A 12,648-nucleotide genomic window follows, 5' to 3' on the forward strand; every position below is an offset into this window, starting at 1 on the left:
AATACTTGTGCCACTAAATCATGTTTCCAAAAAACAAGCCTCGCATCCACCTCAAATCCCACGCCCACTCATCTTCTTCACACGAACCCATGTTTTCCACCAAGAAAGTTTGTTGGGTTGAAAGATGATAGTGTCTAGAAAACATCGTCCTAAAGGAGGTTTGGGCCACCTAAACACTTCCCTAAAGGATGTAGTGATACCAACCACACCCTATATGAACCAATTTGAGGTGGAATTCACATTCTCACTAAGTAACGAAACCTCCTTCCACCTGGGGGAGGCATATCTTAGAGTACCTCCTCTCCCACCCTAGTGGAAAGCACCTAACTAGAATCGTAACTCACACAAAGGATATCCCTCCAATGGCATGTTCCACCTATGAAGAGTCTCAAATGCCATTTCCTAGAAGATTCAGGTTGATTTGATGCAAGTAAATCACTCCTAGATCTCCCGTAGACTTAGGCATGCAAACATCCAACCACCAGACCCGAGGGATTTTGTTCGCCCTATTAGGCTGTCCCTATAGGAAACATCTTTGGAGCCTAACAATTTATCATGAAATTCAAAACAATGTCAATCGAAACTAAATTACAAAAATCAAAAGAAATAAGGGTAAAAAGATGACAATGTAATTTATATTGGTTCAATCACCCATATCCTCTCTAGTGACTTACATCCAACCATAATGAAAAAAAAAAAGAGAGATTTTCTTTCACTAAAATTGAATTTGAATATACAAAATCCTTATAGAGGAGGAAATATTTCAAGAATACCTTCTTCGATAAAAATTCAATTAATAATCTAAGGATTTGTCGCAATAAAAGAGAAAAGATTCATCACTTTTCTCTCAAGAACACATTTAGAAAGGATCCCTCACTTTTTTTCTCTCGATAACGCACTAATAAGAAAATTGGAGTGGGAGAAATTTTTTGATCTTGATGATTTTTAGAATGTGAATGAATTAAAATCCCTAAATGAATGTTATTTATATGATATAGGTTTTATGTAAAAACACAGAAAATATGACAGAGGGTTCGCATGAACTAATTCTTACTTAAGCATGAATAGATTCATCTAGTTTCAATAAATCTGAGAAGTAATTTCCTTCCACAGCATGAATTGGTTCATGTTTTTTAGATTTATGCATGAACAAATTCATTTATTTTATATGAATCGATTCAAAGAAGAGTTGTTTTTTGAGTAGATCATGAATCGATTCATGGTTTTCGTAGCTTGAATTAATTATTAGATCACACATAAACTGGTTCAATGTTTTTCATTAATCGACTCTCCAACACTTTAAAATGCAACAAAAACATTTTCAAAATATGCTTAGGATTCTAAGTGCAACCCTAATATACATTTATCCTTATGGATGATTTTAACCAATTTTAACGGGCATTCAAACTTTTGTGAATCTTGAGAAAATTATATGTATGAACAAACCACTAAAGCTATACAATTAAACATTCTAATGCATATGTTTGAAAATCATCAAAACAACATTTAAAGAACACATCCTAAGGAACCTATGAAATCACATATTAATCTGTTACCACAAGCCTAACAACTCGTGAACAAAATTTCAAGACTTGAAAAAATATAGAGTAAGAAAATGGTAAAGAGTATAATAGAAAAAAAAATTAATACTTAATTGATATTGTAAAATGACATATAAAATATGATACATATTTTTTTTTTTAAAAATGACTTATATTAGTGAGATAAATAGATTAATAAATAGTCTTTACCTCTATCAATATCATAATTAGAGCATCATCAATCAGTGATGATCTAATGAAGTTGGAGGTGAGTGTCATAGGAAGAAATGTCTAATAAAATGGATATATACAATTGCATAAAATGCATACTTTTGAGGGTAAAAAAAGACATGTCTTATAAAGTGGAAAAAATTATAAAATCTTGTACTTATTTTGCTATTCGTAGCACCCAAGCTACCTTACATTGAACTCTACCGACATATGTTTTATCAAAACTCATCTCCCAAAAACATCAAGATGAAGATAATTTAGTATATGAAAAGATAATAAGAGAGGATAAAGAAGTGATACAATTTGCTTCTAGGCATAAGGAGTTGGTAATCCGGGTTAAGGAGGGATAACACTATAAAACCACAAAAGAATTAGCCCAAATTGTAAGTGAGAAATTTTGTTTTGAATGCACACACATAAACACTTGCTTGTTTGGCAAGCTATTTATACAAACATTGGCTACACATTTAGTTTGTTACAAAAACAGTTACAAAACAGCTAAGTATCCTAACTGAATTAATTAATTCAATAATCCTCCGTAATTCAGATTAGGTCGACCCAAAACACTAGGTTCATCTCTTTCTTTAATTCCTTACTTAGAATGTCTACCACTTGATTTTCACTTTTGGAGTGCTCCAACCCTAGTCTTCCTTTACTATCTTTCTCTTTCAAGTAGTGGAAATGTGTGTGTATATCTAACAACTTTTGTTGAATTCTTATTCTCTAAGTGTTTCAGCTCTACAACAAGGGTTGGAACTTAGGACAATTGCTCTTTAAGCACTTTAAAATTGTTCGCTTTGTTGAAAATAACGAATTTGAGGTGCATAAAGAGCAATTGTTGGAACTTAGAACCACTTCCTCCAAATTTTGCTTCACTTATTATTGGATCCATCCATATTGATTTGGGATTCATCAATACTATTCACACCCCCATCCTGACATGATTACACTGATAGTCATATAACTTCTGATCCACTACCCCAACCCACATTCATGCGGACAACAATTAGTTTTGAGAAGCATATTAAGATAAATTTGGGATAAAGGTTGATTAATTGAAATTTATAGAACCAAAAAACATGATTATAATGTGTATATCACTTTATATAGGGATCCTAATTAAGCTAACTAATTATAACCAAATTTAAACTAATCATAACTAATTTATAACTATTTTAAATAATATTTTAACTAATTATAACAAATCTCAAACTATCTCTAACAATTAGCGGTATAGCCTAACATGTAAGAAAGGAAACAAAATGTTTAGGTTAGGACTAATGAAAGTTTACAATTTTTTTTACCAACGTACTATCTGATCACAATTGTGGAGGGTAATTCATCGAAGTAAAAACCTAAGAGGAACTCATTTAAAAGTTGACTTCTCCCAACTTGATGTTTTTTCAAGTACATTGTTAAGAGATTAGACCTCTGATCAAATTGTTAAAAATCAATGTATCACTATTTATGTCACATCATCTTGTTGGTATGATTACTATATTTAGCTGGAGTGAACATGTGTAAACTTCTCTATTTTTCCTTTTTTTTTTGCAAGTAATTACTGTTCTAGTTAAATTAAACTATATCCCTTTGATTTTGATTTCCTTTTTGTTTCTAACTTACAATAGTCCTAATTTCCTTTTATAGTTGCTACAGTGCCAACTGAATGATATCAAAACTTTTTAGTCTATTAATTTCATTATGTTCCAATTAGCAAACTGACTAGGTTTAGTAAATAGATTTATCATAATCATAAAATCATTGGATTATAGGGATGCTAAAACAGGTCCTACCTGCCGGACCAGTTCGTTTAGCCCACCATTTTTGGCAGGTTGAGTCGAAGTATTGGACTCGGCCACCTAACTTGACTCAGCCCGCCTCTTCCCATTTTTGGACGGGCTTAAACGGGGCATGCCTAAACGGAATGGGTCGGTTCACTTTGTCATCCCTATTGGATTATAACTGTGATGTCATGTTATTGATTTCATAAAAACATTTATTAAACTCAGCAGATTATGAGTTAGTTGTACAAAGAAATATGATATTTACTGGTAGAGTATTTCACTTTGATAAGATCAAAAGCACTTACTTGGGAGAAGGATAGCTCAATTTTGATTGAAGATGGTTATGAATGGAGAAAGTATGGACAAAAGAAGATAATCAATGCAAAATACCTCAGGTATATATATTCAATTTCAACTTATAATAACTTACTCAAAATCTCTCTTTTTTTTCCTTCTTCTATGACACTATTTATTCTTGATGAATGATCATAATTCAATGTGATTCATATTATAGGAGCTACTACAGATGCAGTTACAAAAGTGATGAAGAATGTGAAGCTATGAAACATGTGCAGAGAATTCAAGAGGACCCTCCATTATACAGAACCATATATTATGGCCATCATAGTTGCAAAATCTCTTTATCAAATTCTGAGATCACATTATTGGAACCTAATAATACTTCATCTATGTTTCTTAGCTTCAATGACAACCTCCAAATCAAAGAACAATATCCTGCATTTTCATCACCACTTTCTGTACCAACAAAACAAGAGCCTATAGATGCTATTAATCCCTATCATAACCAATTAACATCATCAGACTACCCTTTCTCATGTGACTATAAACTTGAATTTGATAATTTCAGGCATGCTACTATGCTATCATCCACCAAATCTGTTCCATTTCATGATGGTTTTTAGTGACCTAAATTAGGTAAGTCTTGTATGGTGATTTAAGGAATATGTCAGTTGTTAAGAAATATGCAATTTATTCTCTAAAATTGTCTTTCAATTGCATTTGAATTTTGAATTTGATTATGTAAAAAGTTAATAATGCCTTGTAATTTAAAGATAAATTGTTATGTTTCATAAAAAAAATATTATTATGGCGTTTGTGTTGGTCTCTGAAATTCAGGAGTATTATTTGCTATCAAAAGGAAAATCTTCCGCTGATTTTTGACCAAAGTTAGGGATTAGGTGTAGTGATAGTTTCTCTTCTTTTGGCATGTTTCAAGTTTGTAACCAAAGAAATAAGAAAATTTATAGGCAGTATTAGGTCTAAAATTTTATATAGCTCTGAGTTGATATATATTTACTTCTAATAACTTATATCTACGTAAAATTGAACTCAACATAATATACTACCTCCCGTGAACATTGCTATGTTGTACTTTGCAATTTGCAGGGTTGTGACAGAAGCTGTTTGTGATTACCAATGGTTTGCTCAACTCAAGCTTTATCCTATATCATGGAGACACGCCTCTACCTCCTCCTATTTTATCGAAGTGTAATGTGGATTGCGCTCTTTTAACTAACAAAGGCTGTTTTGGTCTTTGGAGACGGTATTGTTTTCGTGATAACTTGGGTTACGGTGCATTTTTCTCTTGTATTTTTCTCTTGTTTGTCATGTGATTGAATGCGGGGTTAGTTGGAGAGTTTGGAAGTGTCTAATCATCTTAGCCAAAAACCTTAAGATGTTAAGTATACGAGTCATCTAATTTGTATATATTCAACATTTTACACATTCATAAATGATTAATCATTCACACTTGAAACCAATAAAAATATTGCTCTTCAAATTAGTCATTCCGATAGTTGTAGACATGAGCTTTGAATTAAGTAATTTTTGAAAGTGACCAATCGGTTGTTAATGTTGTGCTTAATGGTTGAATGAGTGAGGTTTGCCTAAAAAAAAAAAAATACTATCTATGGTTCTGAGGCGAAAGGGCCTTCGGTGATCTAAAGTTCAGGTGAGAGGTAAATAAAGTCCAATCAAAAATTATTTCACTCAAGAATCGAATTCGATTCTCCCAAATAATTGTCCTTTGACTGCTTAAGTTCAATTACTTAGGTGTATATCTGAGTTTATTATATATAAGAATGAAAAATACTTGGATGACATTAAGTTTTGGTGACATTAGTGTACTTTGAGGAAGGAGAATGATGAAAATAAATTATTTTTGGTGAGAAAAAAATGATTGGTTAGCAGAAATAAAGTTACCATTATCACCAAAGCTCAGTGTCACCCAAATAAAATATGCATTGTCATTTATACCCTTACTTTATATTCAAAAGAAATGCATACCGTGTACTCCCTCCGATCATATTTATAATAGACATTTGATTCGACAAAAAATAACATATATGATCTAAACTTTAAACTAAATACATCAAATTTTGTTTACCTAAATATCTCTTATAAAAATGACAATAGGGAATACAAAATGATCATTAACTCAACTCAAAAGAAGGAAAAAATTTAAGTGAAACCTACGGTTCCTAAAAGGATCATTGACTCAAAATTACATCGGACTAATTTTTATTTCATCGGCGTTGATCCTCTTTTCCATTTCTTCACTTCTCCAACATCATGTCAAACGACGCCGTTTCGTTTCTATTCCTCATCACAATCTTCTTCGGTTGCTTTCTCTCCACTGACTCCTACTCCGAAATCCTTCTCCCAACTCAACTCCACCGTATCTCATCACCGGTCACTTGTCCCGCGCCGGACCCTAATCTCTACTACCAGCCGGTCATCGGAATTGTCAGCCATCCCGGCGACGGCGCCTCCGGTCGACTCAGTAATGCTACTGACGCTTCTTACATCGCTGCTTCGTATGTTAAATTCGTTGAAGCTGCCGGTGCTAGAGTTGTTCCCCTCATTTATACCGAGCCAGAGGAGATACTTCTCAAGGTATCACTCTCAATTTACTCTTACCCTCACAAAAATAGTTTGTTAGGATAACGATCAATTTAGTGTGTGATTGCTTCCAATTTCGGAGAGGTAGCAAAATTACTGCTTTGTATTGAGCACAAAAGATTAATGAAACGGTAACTTGTTAGCAACGTTGCCGGTGTTGGCTTGAGACCTTGGAGTGTGCTTCTCCTCAAAGTCTCAGGTTCGATTCTCCCCCCGGTGTCAACTAGTAGATAAATCTGAAATGAGAAGAGGTTTACATTGTGAGGATAAAATTTTAAGAAAACAGGTTATATTCTTCAATTAATTTTACTTATAGATGTTCTGGTAAGTCTGTACTGCTTAGTGTTGAACTGCAAAAAGTGGGGAAGAAAAAACTCTTTTAGATTCTGTGTTGACGTAAACTTTTATTATTTTTATATTTAGAAATGTTTGTGATGATATTGAGTACATTTTTGCACTCACTGCAGAAGCTCGAATTGGTAAATGGGGTTCTCTTCACTGGTGGATGGGCTAAAGATGGGTTATATTTTGAAACTGTTAGAAGAATATTTAAGGTATCTGTTTATTACTGTTAATATTATTACATGCATTTGTCAGAAGCCTCAGTACTCCCCCTCAGTGCAAAGGTTCTTTTTGCACCGGGGGTGTACTGATGCTTCTAGAATACAAAATATGAATAGAGGGTGGAAGAGTTATTATCGATGACTTGTAGTGCTTGTAATTTTGGTAGATGTGTTTGTTACAAAGATATCAAGGAATGCATTGTTAATGTATGGATTACTTTAGAGAAAAATTCTTTTCACATAAGTTGTATTATTTGTTGGTGCAGAAAGTTTTAGAGAAAAATGACGCTGGAGACTACTTCCCATTATATGCCACCTGTTTAGGCTTTGAACTTATATCAATGATTATAAGCGAGGTGAGTTCGCCTTCTAGTTAGTCTTGTGTATGAGATACATTTTACCCACCATTTTGCTTCTAAGTGGATACAGTTTATATGTCTCATCATGTTGCCACGTGCTGTTAACGTTGCTGTTCATAATTTCGTTTGGATTTCAAATTACCAACACAGAGAAAGTAGAAAAATTAGCTATTATACCGAATTGGTATTGTTTATTTATTTTATGCATATGTTGAACAATATTCATGATTTGAAATGTTGAGAAAAGTTGAAGACTTGTTACAATTTACAGCACATTCCAGTCCTTCTCTTTCTACATTTACAAGTTTGGCTTTTTTTTCTTGATCATAGGACAATAATATTCTTGAAGAATTTAGTGCAAGAAATCAGGCAAGTAGCCTTCAATTTGTGAAGAATGCCTATATAGAAGGATCTGTATTTCAGAGGTAAACAATCTATGTAAATAGTATTTTTATGAAGTTGCACTTGGATCTCTCATTCGACATAAAATGAGGTTGGAAGGTGGACTTTAAACTTAAATTGTTGTCTCAATCTTCCCTTCAACAGATATGCTAAAGAATTGGCCAACTTTTTTTTGTTGATGTTTTCTCTATATCAATTCTGGTGTTTGATTTACCCTTCTTTTGCAACAGATAATCTCCTATCCACTAAATTCCTTCTAGTTTTCATTTCTTCATTTTGATGAATTTCTTCTTTTGTTTTACTTTAAAAAAAATACAGAGGTCTTATTTTGTTATCTTTATTATACCACTATTATCAATGACATAGCATTCATCTAAGAGAGAATTTCTTGTGTTGACATAAACCTAACACACAGCATTAAGACTCAACAATTCATTAGCTTGAAGATGATTCCTATAAAACATCATATTAGTTAAATACACTTGATTCCTGACATAATCGGTGACAAATGGAATGGCTTTCATTTAGCCATGGATGAAGTAAGAGATGAAAAAGAAAATGGATGAAAAATATAAGCATATTTAGAGAAAGATAAATAAGAGATACGATAGAAGATTAACAATGTCAGTATACAAGAAATTCTCTCAATCAAACCTGTAAATTTCATTTAGACATGTTTTTTTTTAAGATTTCATTCAGACCTGTTAAGTCTGTGTTTATACAAAAAAACATGCGGGTTTTTTTTCTAAAAAAGTTCTATCATTCAAAAGTCTTTAATTTACACATTCTTTAACATTTTTGTCACTGAGTTAATATTCAAGTTATGGACCACTTCTCTTTTCCTGCAGGTTTCCTCCAGACTTGTTAAAGAAGTTGAGTACAGATTGTCTTATCATGCAAAATCATCGTGTGAGTATACATAGACCTAGTCAATAAATTATTCTTCAAAATGATAAATTGTCATAAATTGGAGTATTCATCTACTAGATCCATATCGTTGATAATCCATTTGGTTTTATGTTGGGTAGATCAACCATTGAAGTTATACACTTGGTACGGAGACTAATGGAGAGATATTGGGTATGGAAGGGGTGGAGGCATATGCATGGTTTTTAGTGATTTAGAAAAAGGTGTATGATAGAGTATCTAGAAAGGTAATGTGAAAGACTATAGAAGAAATGAGTTTATTTGTCTACATTTAGATTGTGTTTGTTGAACATATCCAAAATGGTGCCTCCATATATACTTCATGAAAATTATATAATCTTAGTTTAGTTACACTGTCAATGTACAAGGACGATGAGAATGTTATGATGGATTATTGTTATACAAGACAAGATAGACTTGGAAATGCAATCACTAGAGAGAAATTTGGGGCAGCTTTCATTGTGAACAATATGGTAAAGTCTCAACTTAGATGGTTTAGTATACAGATAATAGTGCAATAGTTAGAGGTATAGGCAGACCAAGGAAAACCATATGCCAAACTATTGAAAGAGATTTAGGGGTAAATAGTCTTATTTTTAAATTTAATACATGACAAGGTTTTATAGGTAGTTTATGGCATGTCTTATTATTGACTCTATCTTAGTTGAAAAACAAAGTTCAATGAAGTTTATAATATGTACATGTTTGAAATTTAGTACAATGTTTTTATATCTAATTTTGGTAATGACAGTATGGCATCTCCCCAGCAAAGCTCCTGGGCAATAAAAAATTAGCCAGTTTTTTTGAGATCTTGACAACTTGCAATGATGAAGATAACAAGGTATTCAATGTTATGTTCTCATATGAGTTGATATAGTTCGTAAATCAATCTGTTTAATATCATAACCTTTAATGAGCTTCCTTCATGAATAAAATCTAATACCAATTGTAATTGTTTTAGGTTTATGTTTCCACAGTACGTTCACGTAACTATCCGGTGACTGGCTTCCAATGGCATCCAGAGGTGAATAATAGTTTTTCCTGTGCGGATTCTGTGATGGCAGTATTGTTAATTTCAATTCCCAAATACCATTTAATCAAGCTCATAACTACAGTCGTGGACTACTATTAGTTCATCTTTATTATAGCTATGTAACATCCTTGTTAAATGATGCAATAGAAAAATGCTTTCGAATGGGGCACACCAAGTATTCCACACACGGAGGATGCCATTCGGACAACTCAGTATGTAGCAAATTTTTTAGTCAGGTCAGGACCCCAGAATTTGATAGTATCGTCATCTGTTTCTTATTAAATTTATGCTTACTGTTTACAGTTATGTGAAGTATTATTGACCATTTATGCTTATCTTTGAAACACACTTACTAGCTGTGAACGATTCAGTTCCATTTTCTATGTTTTTCTTCTCATCTTATCAATGGCTAACTTGACATTTTTCTACTTTCACTGATCTGGTTCCAGTGAAGCGAGGAAATCCTCAAAGAGACCTGTAGCTCAGGAATTGCGAGACAATCTCATTTACAATTACAGACCCACTTATTGTGGGAAGGCAGGGTAAGCCCAAGATTTCTCTGAAACTTCGCCATTTTTATGTTTTGCATGTGAAGTTGGCTTATGTATATGTTTGTGCTTCTTGTAGGAAAGGATTCGATGAAGTTTATATATTTGAATAAGTCTAAATGCTGAATATATCATTGTGCACGATAATCCGGCATATGATTGTATAATTGTATTGGTGTTGAGTGAGTTTGGACGCACATCAAACCGGAGCTCAAATTTGTTGTTTTCCTGTTGAGCGTGCATCCGAACACATGAAAACTGGTAAATATTGTATACACAAGTCTGTATCCATTATTTTGTACAATAATTGTTGTATGATAACATTGTACCATATAGGTTCAGCATTACCCCTTTGTATCCTGTTATTGGCTTAGTTTTTGGCCTCTGTTAATGCATGGCTGAAGATAGCTTGTAGGGGATTAAGCAACTTTTTAATAACATGGTGTATTTTTTAGGACTGTTTTAGTGTTGAAGACTATTTTGTAGCATGTGATTATTGTTTTCTATATATGTATGCCAAGGTATAACATTGTAAATGAGGGTGTTTTTTTTTTTTGAGGGGTTTGGAGTGGAAGGTGAGAAAGGTGATGTTTGATTTTGGAAAGCATATATGTAAGTGTATTTCGTATTATATAATTCGAATGGAGGGCACACGAAAAAGGCGGAGGATGGAAAAAGAAATTCTCTGGAAAAAAAATTAGCCTCAGTGTTTGGTCTAAATAAACAAAGCTCTGGCCACACATTTTATTACAACTTAAATCAAATAAAACAATGCAAATTAGCAGCATGTCATGCGCGCAAGCCTTGTTCTTTATTCTTGAAACAAATTTTCAACTCTTAAAAATTGGGTCTCAGGTGTCTGCTCAAGCTTCACATCAAGTGTGGACTGGAGTTTGATTTCATTTTAGTGCATGAGAGTTTGTTGAATGCTGGTCATTTTGTTTCTTAGGCAGGTTGTACATTTTCAATATATGCCTTTTTTTAGGATGATTGCTCAATCCCCTGAACTGCAGCATTTTACGAGAAGGACGATTTTGTTATTGTATTTTATCAAATAATACTCCAACTGTATTATAACAGATTTGAGCATACATATGAATGCATTGAAACATCGTCTTATTTTAAGTTGTTAGATTAAGTGTTTGTTTGGTGTTACGGTGACAAAAATTTATTTTGAATTAATTGATTATGACTAAAAATGAGTTGGTGAATGCATTTGTGTGAAATTAAATTGAACTATAAATTTGTATGTAAAAGTCAATTTTAAAATAAAAAACTATAGTTTCTAACTTAAAGTATATTCAAATTCATTTGAACATGTCATGACAAACTCTACACTTAATCTTATCCTCTTTAAAATGGAACCAAACAAGAAGCAACATTAACACCTGTCCAATAACACTTTCAAATATATTTTATAACTCTCTAAACTCGAGTATCACAAGATCCACGAATTTTGATATTTTAATAGAATTGTGATCTTCTGCCGGGGGATGGGAGATTTTGTGTGTGTTTGGTTCTGAGGTGTGTAGAATTGATTCTGACAGAATTGATTCTGAAAGAATTGATTTTGACAGAATTGATTCTGACAGAATTGATTTATGTTTGGATGCAATAATGCAGAATTGATTAAACAGAATGATTGTTGTTTGGATAGTTTTGATCAAAATTACTTTTGAATGTATAATTACCAAAATAGACATAGTTAAATACAAATAAATAGAAATTACTAAATTAAGATAATTAAGTGCAATATAGTCCTAAAATATAAGGTATTACAATACTAACATCATGAAAATAAAAATTACAAATAGATAATAGAATTTAAAGTGCAATAGAGTATTAAAATATTATTACAAAACTAACATAATGTGTATTATAGTACTAAAATATTGATATAATAATTTAAAGTACAATACTAATTATTTTGCCTGTGCTCAATAATTTCATTGCGGATTATGTTTCGAACGCGATCCATCTCTGACGACGAAACTACATTTAAAACTTGTGATTGATCCAAGTTAGAAAAATTAATGAGGGCAGGGATGGAATTAATAGAATTGAGGGTGTAGAATTGATTCTAGGAAAGTAAGAAGCTAGGAATTGTAGCTTCAACTAGAATTGCTTTTGGAGGATAAAAGCTATTTTGAAAAGCCAAACCAAACATGTTAAATATTGCAGAATTGCTTTTGAAATGCTCCAGAATTGATTCTGGCTTTGCAAAAGCCAAACCAACAGAGGCATTTCTTGTTTTGAAAAAACGAAAATGATTTATCCTATGTACTCCAAAGAGTGAAGTGGGTCCTATGACAGTGATGTTTTAACGTGTTTTTCAGCT

The 12,648-nt window shown here is 32.6% G+C and overlaps 1 protein-coding gene and 1 long non-coding RNA gene across 2 annotated transcripts; both read left to right on the top strand.

Annotated features, from left to right (window-relative positions):
- Nucleotides 1–3,787: 3,787 nt before the first annotated feature.
- Nucleotides 3,788–5,236, top strand: LOC11416436 (uncharacterized). The gene is made up of 3 exons (XR_003009382.2): nt 3,788–3,951; nt 4,071–4,492; nt 4,964–5,236. It is a non-coding gene; the product is annotated as an uncharacterized lncRNA (long non-coding RNA).
- Nucleotides 5,237–6,030: 794 nt separating this feature from the next.
- LOC11415421 (gamma-glutamyl hydrolase 2) lies at nt 6,031–10,783 on the top strand. Its single transcript, XM_003596258.4, has 10 exons — nt 6,031–6,472; nt 6,946–7,032; nt 7,308–7,397; nt 7,731–7,825; nt 8,651–8,711; nt 9,481–9,570; nt 9,691–9,753; nt 9,910–9,998; nt 10,212–10,304; nt 10,390–10,783. Exons 1-10 carry the CDS (start codon nt 6,149–6,151, stop codon nt 10,421–10,423), a joined length of 1,026 nt encoding a protein of 341 aa, XP_003596306.1. The 5' UTR covers nt 6,031–6,148; the 3' UTR covers nt 10,424–10,783.
- Nucleotides 10,784–12,648: the final 1,865 nt, after the last annotated feature.

Source organism: Medicago truncatula, chromosome 2 (assembly GCF_003473485.1).
Source record: "Medicago truncatula cultivar Jemalong A17 chromosome 2, MtrunA17r5.0-ANR, whole genome shotgun sequence".
In the NCBI taxonomy this organism is placed as follows: Eukaryota; Viridiplantae; Streptophyta; class Magnoliopsida; order Fabales; family Fabaceae; genus Medicago; species Medicago truncatula.